Source organism: Vanacampus margaritifer, chromosome 2, assembly GCF_051991255.1.
Source record: "Vanacampus margaritifer isolate UIUO_Vmar chromosome 2, RoL_Vmar_1.0, whole genome shotgun sequence".
NCBI lineage: Eukaryota > Metazoa > Chordata > Actinopteri > Syngnathiformes > Syngnathidae > Vanacampus > Vanacampus margaritifer.
The window spans coordinates 23,668,384-23,685,029 of record NC_135433.1 but is presented as its reverse complement, the minus strand read 5'-3'; the positions used below and the strand labels follow the sequence as shown (position 1 = coordinate 23,685,029).

At 40.1% G+C, this 16,646-nt stretch overlaps 1 protein-coding gene across 5 annotated transcripts in view; it reads left to right on the top strand.

Annotated features, from left to right (window-relative positions):
- Positions 1–3,735, top strand: part of gcgra (glucagon receptor a) — a 42,248-nt gene extending 38,513 nt beyond the window's left edge. For all 5 annotated transcript variants that reach the window (XM_077557985.1, XM_077557988.1, XM_077557987.1 and 2 more), the window contains exons 12-14: positions 11–155; positions 1,523–1,564; positions 1,902–3,735. In XM_077557985.1, coding sequence (XP_077414111.1) covers positions 11–155; positions 1,523–1,564; positions 1,902–2,222 — 508 coding nt within the window. In that variant the 3' untranslated portion in view covers positions 2,223–3,735. The remainder of the gene's footprint in view (positions 1–10; positions 156–1,522; positions 1,565–1,901) is intronic.
- Positions 3,736–16,646: the final 12,911 nt, after the last annotated feature.

Sequence of the window (16,646 nt, the reverse complement as noted above, 5' to 3'; positions counted from 1 at the left end):
ACCGTCGCAGGTTGGCCAAGTCGACTCTCACCCTCATCCCTCTGCTGGGCATCCACCAGGTGGTCTTTATTTATGTAACGGACGAGGCCACCGAAACCACCATCGGTCTGCGTGTCACCAAGCTGGTCATCGACCTTTTCTTCTCATCATTCCAGGTACAGAAACACGTGAAACGTAGCACATGGAAGATTTACATTTATTTCATATCTGTACAATTTTTACGGTATGTGGTCAATCAGGAAGTTCATCCATCCCAATGTTTAAAAAAATAAATAATTAAAATTACTTTTCTTTTTAATGAAGAAAAGATTATTAAAAACACGACAGGTGATTACATTTTTTCTTAATTAATCGTATGACTTCACTAGTTAACTCACGATTAATCACAAATGTTATATCTGTTTTAAATGTACAATATTTTTTTCCTAGGTTTTCATACTCTGGTTGACAAAAGTGGAAAAAAATGTTAAACTAAAAGAAATAGTTCAAATTAATTTTTGACGTCTATAGTCGTCAATGGCAGTGAATGAGAAAATTCAGCCATAATGATGAGGAAACACTTTCATAATGACAAAGAAATCTTCCAATGAGGAAATAAGAAGAAGAACTAAAATAAAAAGTCTAGTGCAAAGATCATAAAACATTCACTGACATAAATTGATTTATAACATTTACAAGACATTTGAAGGTCCCAGCACAGAAATCCTCACTTTTGTTCTTGCTGTAAACTCTTCGTCTTCCCCGATGACACGAGTTGCTGCTTTGAGTGATGACTCAGCCTGTCAGTGGGGATTACATGAACATAATGTGCTGCTAACTGGCTGTGTCATGTTGTCACATTACCGTTGACCGTTTGGCCACCAAGGCAAAGATGTGAAACTCACAACAAGGGAGGAGGGGAACTGGGGTGGGGGGGTTCTTATGATCGGAGTGACACAGACAGCAAAAATGAAACTAAAAGATAATGGCCAAGTCCAAAGTGGATGAAGTGCAGCCTGAAGACCTCGACTGATATTCATACTATGCAAGGGACGCACTCACCAATGAGACATTAGCGCCGCAGGGAACTGCAAAACCCACGCCATACTAAACACATCATTCGAAGTAAGACGCAAATCAATGTAGGTGAATGTCGCTCTTCTGTATTTACTTCAACGGCAAAGAGAACATTATTATCCAAGAGGAGACTGAGGGTAGCAAAATCGGAGATTGTGTTATATAATAGCACAGCATCAGAACTAAGACACAGTATTAACATTTTTGCCTTTTCAAGCCCCGTATCCCCAAGTGTTGAAAATGACCCAGCAATAATTCGACCAATGATAGACCAGTGTTGGTTCCTTCGCCTATTCCCGAATCGCTTCGACTGGGACTGTCGAGACTTCTCTCGGAGCGGGGGGGGGGGGGGGGGGGGGGATCCAGACTATGTATTGTTTAAACAGATGTAAGAATGTAGTAAGGGATCTAAACTCAACATTTCATTGATGAATGAATTGATGAGGTGTCCATGTTGTCTCCCTAGGGTCTCCTGGTGGCCATTTTGTACTGCTTCGTCAACAAAGAAGTAAGTTACCTCCAGGGCTGGATTGGCACAAAAAAATTGACCCTGGCATTTTAGCATCAGTCTGGGCCGACTCCTGAGAACCTCTGGCTTACACGTAGCTCTGCCACTGATGTTGATGTTTGCTGTCATTATTGCAAATGGATTTATGGGTTTCCCCCTCTAAATTGTGGGCCATAAAATACAGGGAAATAATTAAATAGCGCTGCATCGGCCTCAAAAGGTCCCGACCCACCGGGCATCTGCCCTGAATGCCGGATGGCCAATCCAGCCCTGGCTACCTCCGTTTCATCCTCAGCTTGTCGAGTTTTCGCACCCTCCCTAACGTGCACGTCCGCAGGTTCAGTCAGAGGTCCTGAAGAAGTGGAAGCGTTGGAAGCTGGGCCGAAACATCGAGGAGGAATATCGCCACACATACAGCAACACGCCCAACACCAAGACGGCCAGCCTGCTCAACCACGTCTCCCAGCGGCTGCCCCAGGTCGCCGACGGTTCCACCAAGCCGCCGACGCCCGTCTGCAGCCCCGAGGAGTGGCACGTCCTGGTGGCCAACGGCAAGGTGGCGGACCAGCACGAGGGCACGCTCAGTAACTGCACCCTTGTGGAGGACATGGGCCTTCTGGACAAGGCCAAAAGCGAGCACGCCGAGAGCCGCCACTGACTTGAAGCTCTCTTAATCCTGCACTGAGCGGCTACGCCGAGCGCTGCGGAGTGGCCTGAGGTGGTCTGTGACGGCGTATCTCAAGGCAGACGAGCCATGTCAAATAATACGACAACGACTGAAACCTCACACAGCAACTCTATTGAAAAAAAACAAAACAGACTTCATTGGAGCATCTGCTTTTGTTTGTGTGCGTGTTGCAGTAGCTGAGGCAAAACTGGACACACACAAAACAATCGATTGCAGGGCGGCACTTACTCAAGCGCAGACCTCCGCCAAGGCCCCGAATCGAAGATTCCTTCAAATACAGCCTTGTCATTCCAAAAAATGTTAATATGGGGGATAAAATGTCAGTGCTACGCTTTTACTGTATCATCTGACCAGGGTATAAGTCTTATTTAAGGCCACTTTGATCAAATTTAAGACCTATCCTTCAGTAAACGTGAACACAAGGAGTGTTTTTTTAAATTCTACGTAATTCTGGTTGAGCTATACTTAAAAAAAAAGATAAATATTGACTCATTAGCTTGACAATTGGACAGCAATGAGCTGCTTTGAAGTATTTTAAACTATGTTATAAGGATGATTAAGGATTTTTTTTTTAAGGAGCCACAGACACTCGAACGATATGGAGGACCAAAACTGCCGAAATAAAAAATAAACACATGAATAAATAAATAAATAAATAAAAGTGAAAATAAAAATGGGTATAAAAAATATATTTCAAAAATGAAATACAAAAAATAAATACAAAGGGAAATAAAAACAACAAAATATACACTACTCACAAAATGTTAGGAATATTTGGCTTTCAGGTGAAATTCATGAAAAAAAGTCAAAAGTTGATTGACACTACAGTGGTATCATATCATGAAAATAGGACATTTAAGTGGAAGGATGCATTGGTGATTTCCTCATTTCAAGCAAATTAATTTAAAGAAAAGTTAACAACAATGGTGGATACACCACAATAAAATAAAAAAAACATCTCAATAACTCATCATGTGCCCTTGAACAACAATTACAGCTTGACAACGACGTCTCATGCTGTTCACAAGTCGACTCGGTGTCTGCTGAGGCACGGCATCCCACCCGTCGTTGAGGTTCTGGGGTGCAGGTTCCAGCCTTTACATGGCGACTCAGCTGATCCCACAGGTTTTCAATAGGATTCAGGTCTGGAGAAAGTGCAGGCCATTCCATTTGAGGTACACCAGTCTACAACAGCCGTTCCCTAATGATGCCACCTCAAAGAGCTGGAGCATTGTTGTTTGTGAATTTTGCCGTTAGGCTCCTCATTTGAGAACAGCAACTTGTGCAAATAGTACTGAAACATTTACCGGTTGGACATGCGCATTCAAAAGCTTAGAGAAGGTCACATTAAGTTCACCTGTAAAGGTTTAAATGCATTTCAGGTTCTGAAATTTCACCTGAAAGCCAAATATCCCAAACTTTTTGTGAGTTGTGTATATTCATAAATAAATAAAAGTACAAATAAAAAACATATTTATTTTTACTTTTATGTATTTATTTATGGATATATATATATATATATATATATATATATATATTAAAAATAATATAATATATATATATATATATATATATATATATATCGTTTTTATTTCATTTATATATATATATATATTTTTTTTTCTTTTTTATTATACTTTTTATATCTGTTTTTATTTTAACTTTTATTTATTTATTTATTTTTAATTTATGCAGTCTTCATTTTCAATTTTCTAAATCAATTGTTTCAGGATCCATGGACACCCTCTCTGACCCCAGCAATGTTAAATCACCTAGGAATGCAAAAACCTCAAAAATGGCTGTTATAAATTAGTCATGTTAACACATAGCCACCTAGCATTGCGATGTGACGCAATCATGAAATTCTGGAGGCAAGGATCATTAAGATAAAAAATGTTTTTAAGGATCCGTGAACTTTGTCTAATGCTAAAAATGTAAACCTCATGAGAACGTAAAATCTCCAATGAAATCAATTAAAAAAAAAATATCTGAATGCTAACACCTAGCATTACGACATCAAATACGAAATTTTTAAGGATCCACTTTTTAAGGACACTCTGTCTAATGCTAGATACAGTATGTAAAACCTCCCGAGAACATAAAACCTTCATAAATATCTGTCAAAATTAGAAATGCTAACATGTAGCCACCAAAGTTTGTGAATGTAAATACGTGACACAACCAGAAAATTGGCTTGACATAAAATGTTGTTTCAGAGTTGTGTTAACCGCGTAGGCTCGCTTTTTCTTTTCTTTTAGGGTAAACACTGGAAAATTGCATTTATAAGAATCCATGGGTGCCCTGTCTAACACCAGACATGTTTAACTACCCCAAAACGTAAAATGCTCCAAAAAGTTTTTTAGGATTAGGAAGGCTAACATTTAGCCACCTAGCATTGTAACATTGAATGTGCGACGGTACCAGGAAATTTGCTTGCCGTTTTGGAGTTGGATCAGTCTCTCTTTAATACAACTTGTTTAAGATGTTTTTTTCCCCACCAAATTCCCAAATTGTTGGTCTCCATGAATGGCTCAGATGCTGATTGGGGGCGGGCCTGAGTTAAGGTGACAGGTGCAATGTTATCATTCAGATGGGTACATTCTTCATTCAGATATGAAGTGAATCCACACCAGGACATTTTTGTGCAATCCTGCGACCCTTGGCGGAGGTTTTAAATATTGTTTGCTGATTTTGGTCTGTTGACATCCAGCGAGTGCGCCGTGTTCATGGGAAAGTGACAGCTGTTCTGACCAGGTCATACTTGGTTTACATGTAGAACCACCCCCCTTCCCCCCGAAAGAGGTCAAGGGAGGCTATGGGATAAATTATAAATAACACATAATTGCTTGTGCAGCCTTCAAAGTGCTTCTGTCGCTAAATCCGGCTCCTGTTCTTGCGCACGGTCTGGACAAAAGTATTAGGAGAGCTGGCTACTGCATCTACAGATAGTGAAAGAGGTCAAATATCTGTAATGTTTGCATTGATCACCATTCAAATTCAACTTAAAGCGCTTTTCATACAAAAGGTAATGCAGTGTGCTTTGCATGATTAACTCATTCACTGCCATTGACGGCTATAAACGGCAAAAATTCCTTTGAACTATTTCTATTAGTTTAACATATTTGTCACTTTTGTTAACGAGAGTATGATTTTTTTTTTATTGTACATTTAAAACAGATATAAAATTTGTGATTAATCTTGAGTTAACTAGTGAAGTCAACTGATTAATTACAATTAAAAAAAATTAATCGCCTGACGAGTTGATTATTAAAAATTAGGGGCGTCAAATTTGATATCTGTTCTAAATGTACAATTAAAAAAAATCTAGGTTTTCATACTTTTGTTACCAAAAGTAGAAAAAAAAGTTAAACTAATAGAAATAGTTAAAATGATTTTTGACATTTATATCCTTTAATGGCAGTGAATGAGTTAAACGCCATACCTCAAATAGTCGCCGGATGTGTTGTGCATTTAGGACAAGTGCCTTCCTAAAATGAACACCCTGCTCCAAATAGTCACACTGTGAGGCAAAAAAAAAGCCTTGCTCAAATAAACACCATGCAACAAGTAGTCGTTTGGTCTGTTTTCCACTTAAAATAAATAAATGCCTCGTTCAAATGAACACAGTGCCACAATTAATCACCAAGTGTGTCATTCATTAAAGACAAATGAAAGCCTCCCTCAAATAGACATGTCCAATTAGTCCTCTGATTTATCTTCCATTTAAGATATACCTGTATACTATATACTGTATGTCTCCCTCAAATAAACACCATGCCCCAATTAATTTTCTGGGTGTGTTATCTATATAAGACAAATAAATGCCTTCCTCAAGTAAATGTCATGCCCAGTTAGTCGCCTGGTTCATCATCCATTTAATTTAGCTGCTTGGTGCATTGTTTACTTTAAGCAAAAAATGCCTCCCTCAAATAAACACCATGAGCCTCTTCAAGCAGGTGCCGTGGCCCAATTAGTCCCTGGGTGCATTCTCCACTTAAGACAAAAACCTCCCTCAAATAGACCAGGTACCTAATTAGTTGCAGGGTGTGGCATCCAATTAAGTCTAAAGCCTCCCTCAAAAACATCATCATCATCTATTTAAGACAAATAAATGCTTCTCTCACCCACAACTGTAGTAATGCAAAAGCACTGTAGAAAAATGATGGATGGAATCCAGCCCAAATTAGGCCTTATTTATTGATAAAGACATGTCCCAATACTTTTGTCCACGTCGTGTTATCATCCCATCCTCTCGTTGCCCTGGTTTGCGTGTTCAAATCAAATCAAGACTCCAAATGCACGAAGTGTCACCAGCATGAATGCACCTGACCGCGGCGCGTGAAGAGTTGCTCTGTGTAAAGTTCAGGCTGTCGCACAAATTTTGCTGACGCGTCGTGACTGGTCGCCGTCCGGGGGTCACCCGCTGCTAAAAGGACGTTAAAGGACCAGCTCCTGTCACAAAAGGGTTACTAAAACACAACATGCACGGACGGACGGCCTCACGTTCTCCTCAGGGGCCGTGAACACTTTAGAACAAAGCACGAGAAACAAACAAAAAATCTTTTTTGGTACGTTTTCTTTTTGTGGTGAGAGAGTGTGTGTGTGTCTTGTGTGTTAATTTATCATGCAGTGCATTCACTCACTTCATCTTGGTTCAAGGCAGAATTTGTGATATATTAAGGTGTTGCAGGTGTACCTAATGAGGCATCCAGGGTGCCTGTGTGTGTGTGTATGTGTGTGTATGTATTATATACATGTTCCTACAGGCAGTTTTTGAGTGGCTTGCTGCTGTGTGTTCATGTGGACAAATTCAGTATTTACATTACAACGTGGCAGATATAAGGTCATTCATTCCCTGCTATTGGAATACGGTAACAGTACTGAGCCTATTCACACCGTGGTGCTGCTGCATGGAGGCACTGTGTTCCGTTTTGACCTGTTGTGCACTATGGAGTCATAAAGAATTAATATAGTATGTATATTGTCAGTAGGGTCATTGTGTCCTTTTATTGCAAATAGATGAATAAGCTGTGACCTGGTTGTTGTTCTTGTTGGGTCACTTTACCTTTTTTCTAAGTGCTATTTGAATGTATTCTCTAAAATGATCCATGTTTCTCTTCAACTAAATGTACAGTCTATTTGATGTGAGTGGTCAGGTGTGCGTGTGCGCGTGTATGCGTGTGCGTGTGTGAATATATTGTGTCCAAAATGGTGGAAGAAGAATAAAACCGCAGTGTCAAACAAATTATTGGAGTAATGACTTTTTTTGTTTAATGTAAAAGCAAAGACAGCGATGAATAGCTTGAACGTCATCTATAAATGTCCTGTTTGGAGTGTGAATGCCGAGATGGAATTCGGCTGCTGTTCAGTGCAGGCCACAGGTGCTGATATTCTCTGGTGGTTTACAGGGTCTCGACCACCCCTAAATCTTCTAAAATCCTATTTACGTTGTGTATAGCCGAAAAACTGCTAGCCTAAAGGCCTAGATACACCAATCCGACGTCGGCCAAATGTGACCGACGCCTACCCCCTGTAGCGTCGGCCCAAAAGTCAGCAAGTTGCGTAGAAAAATGACATAAATGCCGACTATTACGTACCTTCAGCGCATGCGCAAGAAGTAATTCCCCTCCGTACCATCGACGGCGGTAGTCATTATTCCTAAGGCAACCGGGAACCTCTTTACGTGGCGGGGGTATAAAAATGTAAACAACTCATACTGGTGTTGACAGCGGCGCCAGCTTAAACGCAGCGGCCAGCTGGTGAAGCGAAAACGGGCGCTGGAACAAGCTTCGTCCCCTCCTCGTTCCCGAACGCATAGATATACTCCGCTGTGGCGTATCCTGGACCCTGTCGACTCCTGGCTGCTACCTATCGTCGGTTCACCCGAAAAGCTTCGGCCGTGTTACCCCCCGCGTTTTGGACGCGGTGCCGACCTCCAGCTTCTGGAGGAGCTTCCTCGAGACCGCCGGACGGAAGGCCCCTGCACCTCTGCTGCTCCCACAAGGATCGCGCTGTTAAATGCGCGGTCATTGACAAACAAAAGTCCCCCGCTATGATTGAATTACCACCGCCTGGCTGTCCTTACTTGGACGCTCGGAGGACGTCGGTAAAAAGATTTATAAAATAATTTAATGTATGTCTATTTACCACATCGATCACATCTTTGAAGCCACCTTCATTGAAGTCGGCTGTGCTGTGTCATTTACCGACCTCCAAAATACAATAAGGATTTTTTAAACGACTTTGCAAATCTTTTTGTCGAAATCATGCTGAAATATGATCATATCCTCTTTATGGGGGACTTTAATATTCACGTGTGCTGTCCTGAAAAAAAATAAAGTTGAGTTGAGTGCTGTTTATCTACGTTGTCACTTGCTCTTCTTGCCCCGTGCGCTGATTCGCTTGGTAACAGCCAATCACAGTGGTCAAATGCCCCCTCCCCTCCCCTCCCTTGTATTCCAACTCGATCAAACTTGACGATGGTAAAACACTAATCAGACGGCGCATGCCGTCGGCCTAACGCTGTCCGACTCCTGACGTCGGATTGGTTTATGTAGGCCTTTATAGAAAGCTGTTAGCTAGAAAGCAAAAAAACATTGATGACTGATTTTGGTGTGCCAGGTAAAAAAAATATATATTAAAAAAAAAAAGTTTTTTGTTTGTTTTGTTTTTGAGAGAGACAGAGCTCAGTATTGTTCATTCGGTAATCTTACCGATTCAACATGTCATCAACATTGCTTTCTCTCTCTTTTTCTTTTCTTTTTTTTTGTGCCTGAGTACGTGCGTGCGTGTGAGTGTGCGCTCATTAATTCACCTAAAAGCTATTAAAAATCCCACACCGTTCACCTAAACCGAATACTTCAGAATCCCGCTAGTCATGAAGTTGTCAGGAGACCCGAGGAAGGATCAAAGAAAAGAAAGGAAAGTGAAATCCAGCACCGACCAGACATCACCTACTACCCACCGGGTTACCAACCAGAATCTTTCACCAACCCCAGAAACATCTAAATTCCAACAAATTAGGCAGACCTCAAGAGACCAAAGGAAATATAAAGCAGAGTGAGATCCACAGACATCAGCCTCCACCGATTCAGCGATTAGAGGAAGAAGCAGATTGTATTTTAATTTTGGTAGATGCTGGTGTGGTGGATCTGGCATGCATGAAAACCTCCACCAAAGAAGGGAGCCGTCAACCCCTGCCAGGACAGAGCAAGCTTGAATTCTAAATAAATTATTGTCTGCCGTTGCAGCAGTAAAGATTAAATAATTATTTAATGTATCCATCCATTCCTTATAGATAAAGTAGCTATGTATGCCCACACCGCTCCTCAACTCACTAATGTAAACATATTTCCCTGACACAATATGGTGCCAAAGCACTACTTTTGGCTAAATAAAGCTCCTCAAAGTTCCTTTGTACCAAAATGCTGCCAAAGCACTACTGTTTTTCCCCTAAATAAAGCTAATCAATTCACTTAAATACAGGGAGTCCTCGAGTTACAGCCGAGTTCCATTCCTAGGCTGGCGATCGTGTAACCCAAATTTCCACTTAAGTCGTATTTCTCCGTTAAAGTCAATATTGACATCAAAATACTCTGAACCAAAATGCCGGAACCAATATTTTGTGTTACTGCACGGACATTCATTGCTGACAAACGACAGAACGCAGCTTTGAACACGGAAATGTGATGCGCCTGATGGCGAGTCGACCTGCTGAAGGCCGTCTGTTGCTAAAGTAACAATAACACAACTTTAAAAAACTTTAAAATGGCGTGATTACTGTGGGAAATTCATGAAGAAGAAGGTGCAACGGACAAGGCAGGGGAAGGCCGCCCTGCCTTGTCCGTTGCAAAATCGAAACGACGTAGGTCGCGTACATCGTCATGACACCAAATCACTATTTTTGTCTACATGAAACTCCTCAACTCACTTCAACCTAATTAACTCATTCACTGCCATTAATTCCTATAAAAAAAAAAATATTAAAAATTAGGGGCAACAGGTGGTTAGATTTCATAATTAATTGCATGACTTTACTGGTTAACTCACAATTAATCACAAATGTTATATCTGTTCTAAATGTACAATAAAAACATTCTAGGTTTTCATACAATTGTTAAAAAAGTGGAAAAAAAATGTTAAACTAATAGAAATAGTTTAAATGAATTTTTGACGTTTATAGCCAGCCGTCAATGGCAGTGAATGAGTTAACTGGCACCTATATGCTGCCAAAGTACTACTTTTGTCTAAACAAAGCTGCTCAATTAATTTCAACATAGTTTCAGGGCATCAGGATACCAAAAGATGGCACCAAAGTACTACTTTTGCCTAAACGAAGCTACTCAACTCACTTAAAAATAGTGTGTGGGATGGCACCTACGCACTACTTTTAACTCTAAACTCGCGTCATAGTTCATACAATGGCACCCAAGCAACTAACTTAGTCTAAACGAAGCGCCTCAACTAAATTCAACATTGTTTCTTCCAAAATCTGTAAAATGTGTGAATCTCTGGATTTTGAATTGCTGTAATCATTGATGTCATCTATCAGCTTTCTATTATGTAGTGCTCTATCAACTCCGTGTAATATGACTAGTAAGCATGCACACACACACACTTACACACGCACGCACTCACACGCACACTGTGAACAACGCAATAGCGCAGAGCCCACAGATGGAGCGGAAGCAGCGACATGACTAAACTCACTGGTCTGAGAAGTTCAAGCTTCTCTCCGAGGAAGACCAACATCATTGTGGATCCTGGGAATTGGTGACCCCGGCCTGCCCTCATCAATACTGAAACATTCATATTTTATTCAAACCAGACAAGGCATTTGCCGTAAAAACTGTGTGAATACTGTACAGTACACCAGGAACAACATTGAGTAGTTGAGATGGAGAATGTTGGTCAAGGAATATGGAAAGAGGAGGTCCATATGTGATATCTTAATTTGGTTACTAATTATATTGTGAACATTTTGGAATTCCCAAAATGTCCTGATTGAGCCGAGCAACATGTTAAAGTGATCAGTCAAGAAATGTGGAGTTAAATATATTACCTATCTGTTAAATTTGGTTATATTATTCTGAACATCTGGAAAATAGTCCCTTAACTTAACAGTGTAAATTTGAAAATAAGAAAGATGGGCAACATGTTTTGTTTTTTTAATGTCTTATTTAGCATTTCTTTATGTGAGGTGTTGGGCATGTTCAAACCCATATAGGCCCTGAATAGACTTAATAAAGAGATCATTTTTCCATCTACGTCAGCAGTCAATAAAAAAAAAAATTCTTAAAAAAAAAAAAACTGAAAGCATAATTGTACCTCCCAGTTGAACTCTAATGACAGACGTTAATGGAATTTTTCAAGATTATTAAGTGTCTTAAAGTGTAACCACCGCAAGCTGTTCAAAGCACTTAACTGTCAGACGCTAATGTCGCTGATAAGATTGGTTTTCTTTGTTACCTCTTTTAAATGAATACACTATATATTTTTTTATATTCTATGCGTCACCCTCATCTTTTTTTTATTCCAAATGTCTATATAAATTGGAGCAAACGGGAATTCAAAAGTTCTTGTCCTTTCAGGGACAGAAACTGCAAAAATTATGCAATTGATGGAAGACACATTAAAATGACTTTTCTTAGCGCCACTTTAATCCAATATGAAAAACAGTCGCATTGACTAAACATTTATCACTGGATTTTTCATGTTACAGTTTTTCTCCATAGGTTTGGCACATTTCTTGAAACTGAGATTGCATTTTCAAAAATGCAAGCTCATTTGGCCAAACAGACTTAAATTTTTGCACAACCGTTCATTAGCAAAAGCACATATCTATCCCAAAACTGCTCACACATGCTTCACTCCAAGTTCTTTTCCCAAACAAGGAGTCGGTACAGTCAAAACTGCAAACACCCTTCTCAATTGCTTTGGCTCATCACTCAGTTCTTTTGCCAAAAAGAACGTGGATGATTTTGCACAACTCTTTGGATCATCTGCAAAAGCTCATCTCTCTCCCAAAACAGCTCATCTATGTGTCAAAAATTCAATTTCTATGTCATACAAGCAGTCAGTGCCCCCAAAATGCATCGTCCCTTTGGCATTCTGTGAGCACCGCAAGTCAAAATCATTAGACGTTTTCTCACAAAAGCTAACAAAATACAATTATATATAAAACTGAGGGGGGGTTACAAGAGCAGTATTCAAAGTTTGCGGTTTGATATAATCACACTCAAGGAAATTGCAACAGTTTTCATTCACACAAAGTTACTTACACATTAGAGTGCAACAAAAGAAAGTGTAAGCCGAAATCTGTATATTCATGAAAAACTAAAAACTAATAACTAAAATCATATCTCGCACACGGCGTAAATGAAGAACCAACTACTGTAACACTTTCACTAGCCTTTCCCCTCTTGGCCATCATCCTCATTCTCTTGGGTATCTATACGCTGTTCTCTGTTGGCCCAAAGGTTTTCATCTACATCGCAGTGGATATTTTCCCTTGCAATGCAGCGAGGAAAAAATCATAAATGTCTGTGATATTCTGGACTCATTTTGACAATTGAACAGATGATTTTGCATATTAGGACTTACACAAGGAAATCCTGTTGCTATGTTTTGGAGAGGATAGCCATTAGACTGAAAAACAGCTCGATCAGCAAGATCAATTCATTTGTAAAATGTGCTAAATGTAGGCACATTGTGCTAACTTTAGGCTAAATGTACACAACCACATTACTCGGCAGAGAGCCGCCGCCATTCTACGTCACTACGCACTGAATGCGTTCCTACAAAATGTATTCAACTGGAAATGATTTATGGAAAATGAATCTCATAGTTTTGTTAGTAACAGCCAAATAAATAAAATAGAGCAAACTTGTCATTACAGTCGGGGTTCCTTTTGAGAAAAAACTGTAGAGAATAAAAAAAGAGACATGTCATTAGCACAGATTAGTACTTGCTAACATTGTTAGCTTTGTTAGCTTCTGATGAGTGACAATTACTTGATTTCTCAACAAAATTATCGGCACAAGGAAGACACTGGGGATTGTTTTAAATCATGAGGAAAAACAATACCCAATTGCTCTCCTTTAAATAATGTTCCGCTGACATGTTCCTAACCTGTTTTGAACCTTTTTTTGTGTGAACCTGTCAGGAGAACAAAGACAACCTCCGTTGTTGTAGTCAAAATGTGCGAATTTACATTATGATATATAGTCTCACCAAGGCTATCTATATTAGATATTCACGACTTCCCGGGAACTGAAATGTAAATAAAGTGACTATTGAAGGTACTGAAGACGCTAACACGCCTAGAATAGCGTAGGAGTCCGCCAGGCGGTTTAAGAAGGTTAAGCGTCCCCATGGGGTGTTCAAGCTGCGTTGCTTCTGTCTGACTTTCAAAGTGTAGTCTTTGGCTGGAAGTGAGCAAACAATCATTGGAGGCTTAATAATGTCAGCAGACGCTTTTAAGGGGCCATTAGCTCCTTCATGTCGTCGGAATTGAACATGCAATGTGCGGCCTTATAGTCGCACGTAGACGAGGCAACGCGTATTCAATTGAATTTTCACTTGAGGGATTAAAATGAGGCCGCACAATCACAGTTCGGAGGTTCTGGGTTGGAATCTTTACGAAAAGTTTGCCTGCGTAACTGGGGAAAATTCTCTCCATAAAAAAGTTTTCTCCGGGTGCTCCGGCTTCCTACAACATTTGAAAGCATGCATGATGCATGTTAGGTTTGATGAGGCTCTAAATTGTCCTTATATCTGGATGTGGTCATAAATGGTTGTTTGTCTCTATGCGCCCTGTGATTGGCTGGCGACCATTAACAACAAATCATGTTTACTAGGGTGGGAATCTTTGAATGTCTCACGTTTCGATTCAATTCCGATTTTTGGGCCTGCGATTCAATTCAGAATTGATTTTCAATTAAGAATGATTCAAAATGATTTGATTGACAATGATTTTTGCTTCAATCTATAGATGTGCAAGGAATTATAATGATCTACTCCAGTCTGACTCGCTAATTAGCGCGCTACTTGTGGCACTTTTATCACTCAAACAACGGCTGCCCACTGCAAAAAAAACAACTTTTATTGGAATAACTTGATCGTGACTTTTTCCTTCTACTCTCTAATGTGGCTACAACTTAACAGTGTATCAGAACAAGCGGAACCACACTGCCTCTAAGTGGCCAAATCGGGTACAACATGTACAGAGTTCCAAATAAAGGCACACACAGACAAAGGCAAGACAGTAAAAATAATTTCAATAAAATCGATTTTGGGACATTTAAAATCGATTCTGAATCGTACTAAATGAGAATTGCAATTCTTATGAGAATCGATTTTTTGGCACACCACTAATGTTTACTATACTACAATATTGAGTTTACACTTAAAGTGCTCTATGTTGAGCGGAGTTAAGTTAATGAAGGTTTTATGACCATGGTGACAGTTTGGGTTTTATTTTTTGCATAAATGGAACTACTTCAACTAAAAAGTACCAGATGGGCTCATTTCAGAGCATTTGGATGAAAATGACATGAAAGTGGCTGCTTATCAAGACTGATATAAAAACATGTTTATGCGGGTGTTGGAAATGAGTTTAAAATGAAGTCTTTAAAATAAAACATCTTGTTCTGCGCCCCGAGGACAAACACACGCACATAAAGAAACATAAACATTTTTGGGGTCTTCACATTAAGAAACAATTGCTGTCATTTCCTGCCTGTGACTGCTTTTGCGCCTGGCGGGCAAATTGAGTTGATTTCAAGACAAACAAGCGGTGGCAAATAATACAACAGCTGCGGTTGCGGTTGGTGGCGTCAAGTTCATCAGGGTGACACTCAGCCTATTACTAAGCGGAAGACGGCGGTTAGCGGGATGTGGTACGGCGCGAGGCTAGGTATCATTATGCCAGAAACATTTTGTGACCGATGTGACCCATAATATTTTCTATATTTCTTTAATAAACAACTAGGTAGGAAACAGGAGTCACCTTTTTAGTGTATGTCTTGTAAGGAAAGGGAGAAATTACATAGAGAAGCAATAAAGTATACAAGAATTACTGACTCAGACTTAAAACTGAAAATAATCTGCTTCGTAATAAACAATCGATTTTATTTAGGCCGAGCAGGAAGAGGAGAAATTGCATAAAGCAAACACGGGAATGCGCTCTGGAGGGACTGACACAAAAGCATTTTATACAAAAACGCTGCGCCGCCTCATGATCACAAACATACAGTTGGTTCAAAAAGGCAGTGCAACAAATAACCTCCGGTAGTGAACCACATGCTGCTTTACCAGAAACAGTACTCAGTCTCTCACTGTAATAAACAACCGAGAAACACCTAAAGTCATCTTTTGAAGTTTCCTTCTTGCAAAAAAGAGCAGCAATTGCACAGAGCAGATGCACGGAAAGCAACAGACAGCACTGAAATAATATTGGCAGTGAGCCACATGCTGCTTCACCTATCTGATTGCATATGGACGGCTACATTACTGTTAGAAAACAAACAAACAACAACTAGGAATAACCTAAGTCATTCTTCATTTTTAATGGAAAAAAAAAGTTGAAATTGCACAGAACGTAACAGGTACACCCATCGCCATGGGCGGGCCATAGGGGTCCATGCCTGCCCCCCAAGATGATTGTGCAGCCCCATTAGAGGCATGGATCTCTAAAATTGTAGTCCTTTTTCATTATTATATTTTGAATTCATTTTGTTTCGCACTCTTATGTCCGAGTGTCGGTAAACGCAACACGGGTCTCGCAGACGTTAGTGTTGGCAGCTCGTGAATTATTCTTGTTTTCAGCGTCGGCTACGGCCAACAGTAGCCGTTTGTTCAAGACACATAAAAAGGGTGACATTACCAAACAACGTTTGCTAGTGGCATTCTTGCATGACGTCTCAATATGAAGAAATAGGGGTGTGGTTTTGTTTGATTGATGGCCAGTCTTATCTGCAACAGCCATCACGCCTTACTGAAAATAATGTTAGGTAGGCCTACACTGCCTTATACGCGACGAATACGTCAATGTTGGCGTGCAAGAGTCATGTACATTTTGTACAAGTGAAGCTGCTAGTTTCCGAGGACGCTGGCGCACAAGACATGTGAGGAGGGACATACTACAAACTACATTCGAGTCGGCGACTAAAGAGCCACTTGAAGAAAAAAAACCACGGGAGCCACATATCGTTTCGGCATCTAAAATGAGGTAGGATTTTGCTTTCCTTTTTTCTCAATTCTGCTGCAGACACCGTTTAAACAGGTGGCCCGTTCAAAGCGATATGTTAATGGATCCGCCATATTGGATGTGGCAATTCTATTTGGCATTAAATTGCCAAATAATTAGTAGGATTGAGTTAGAATGGGATAATA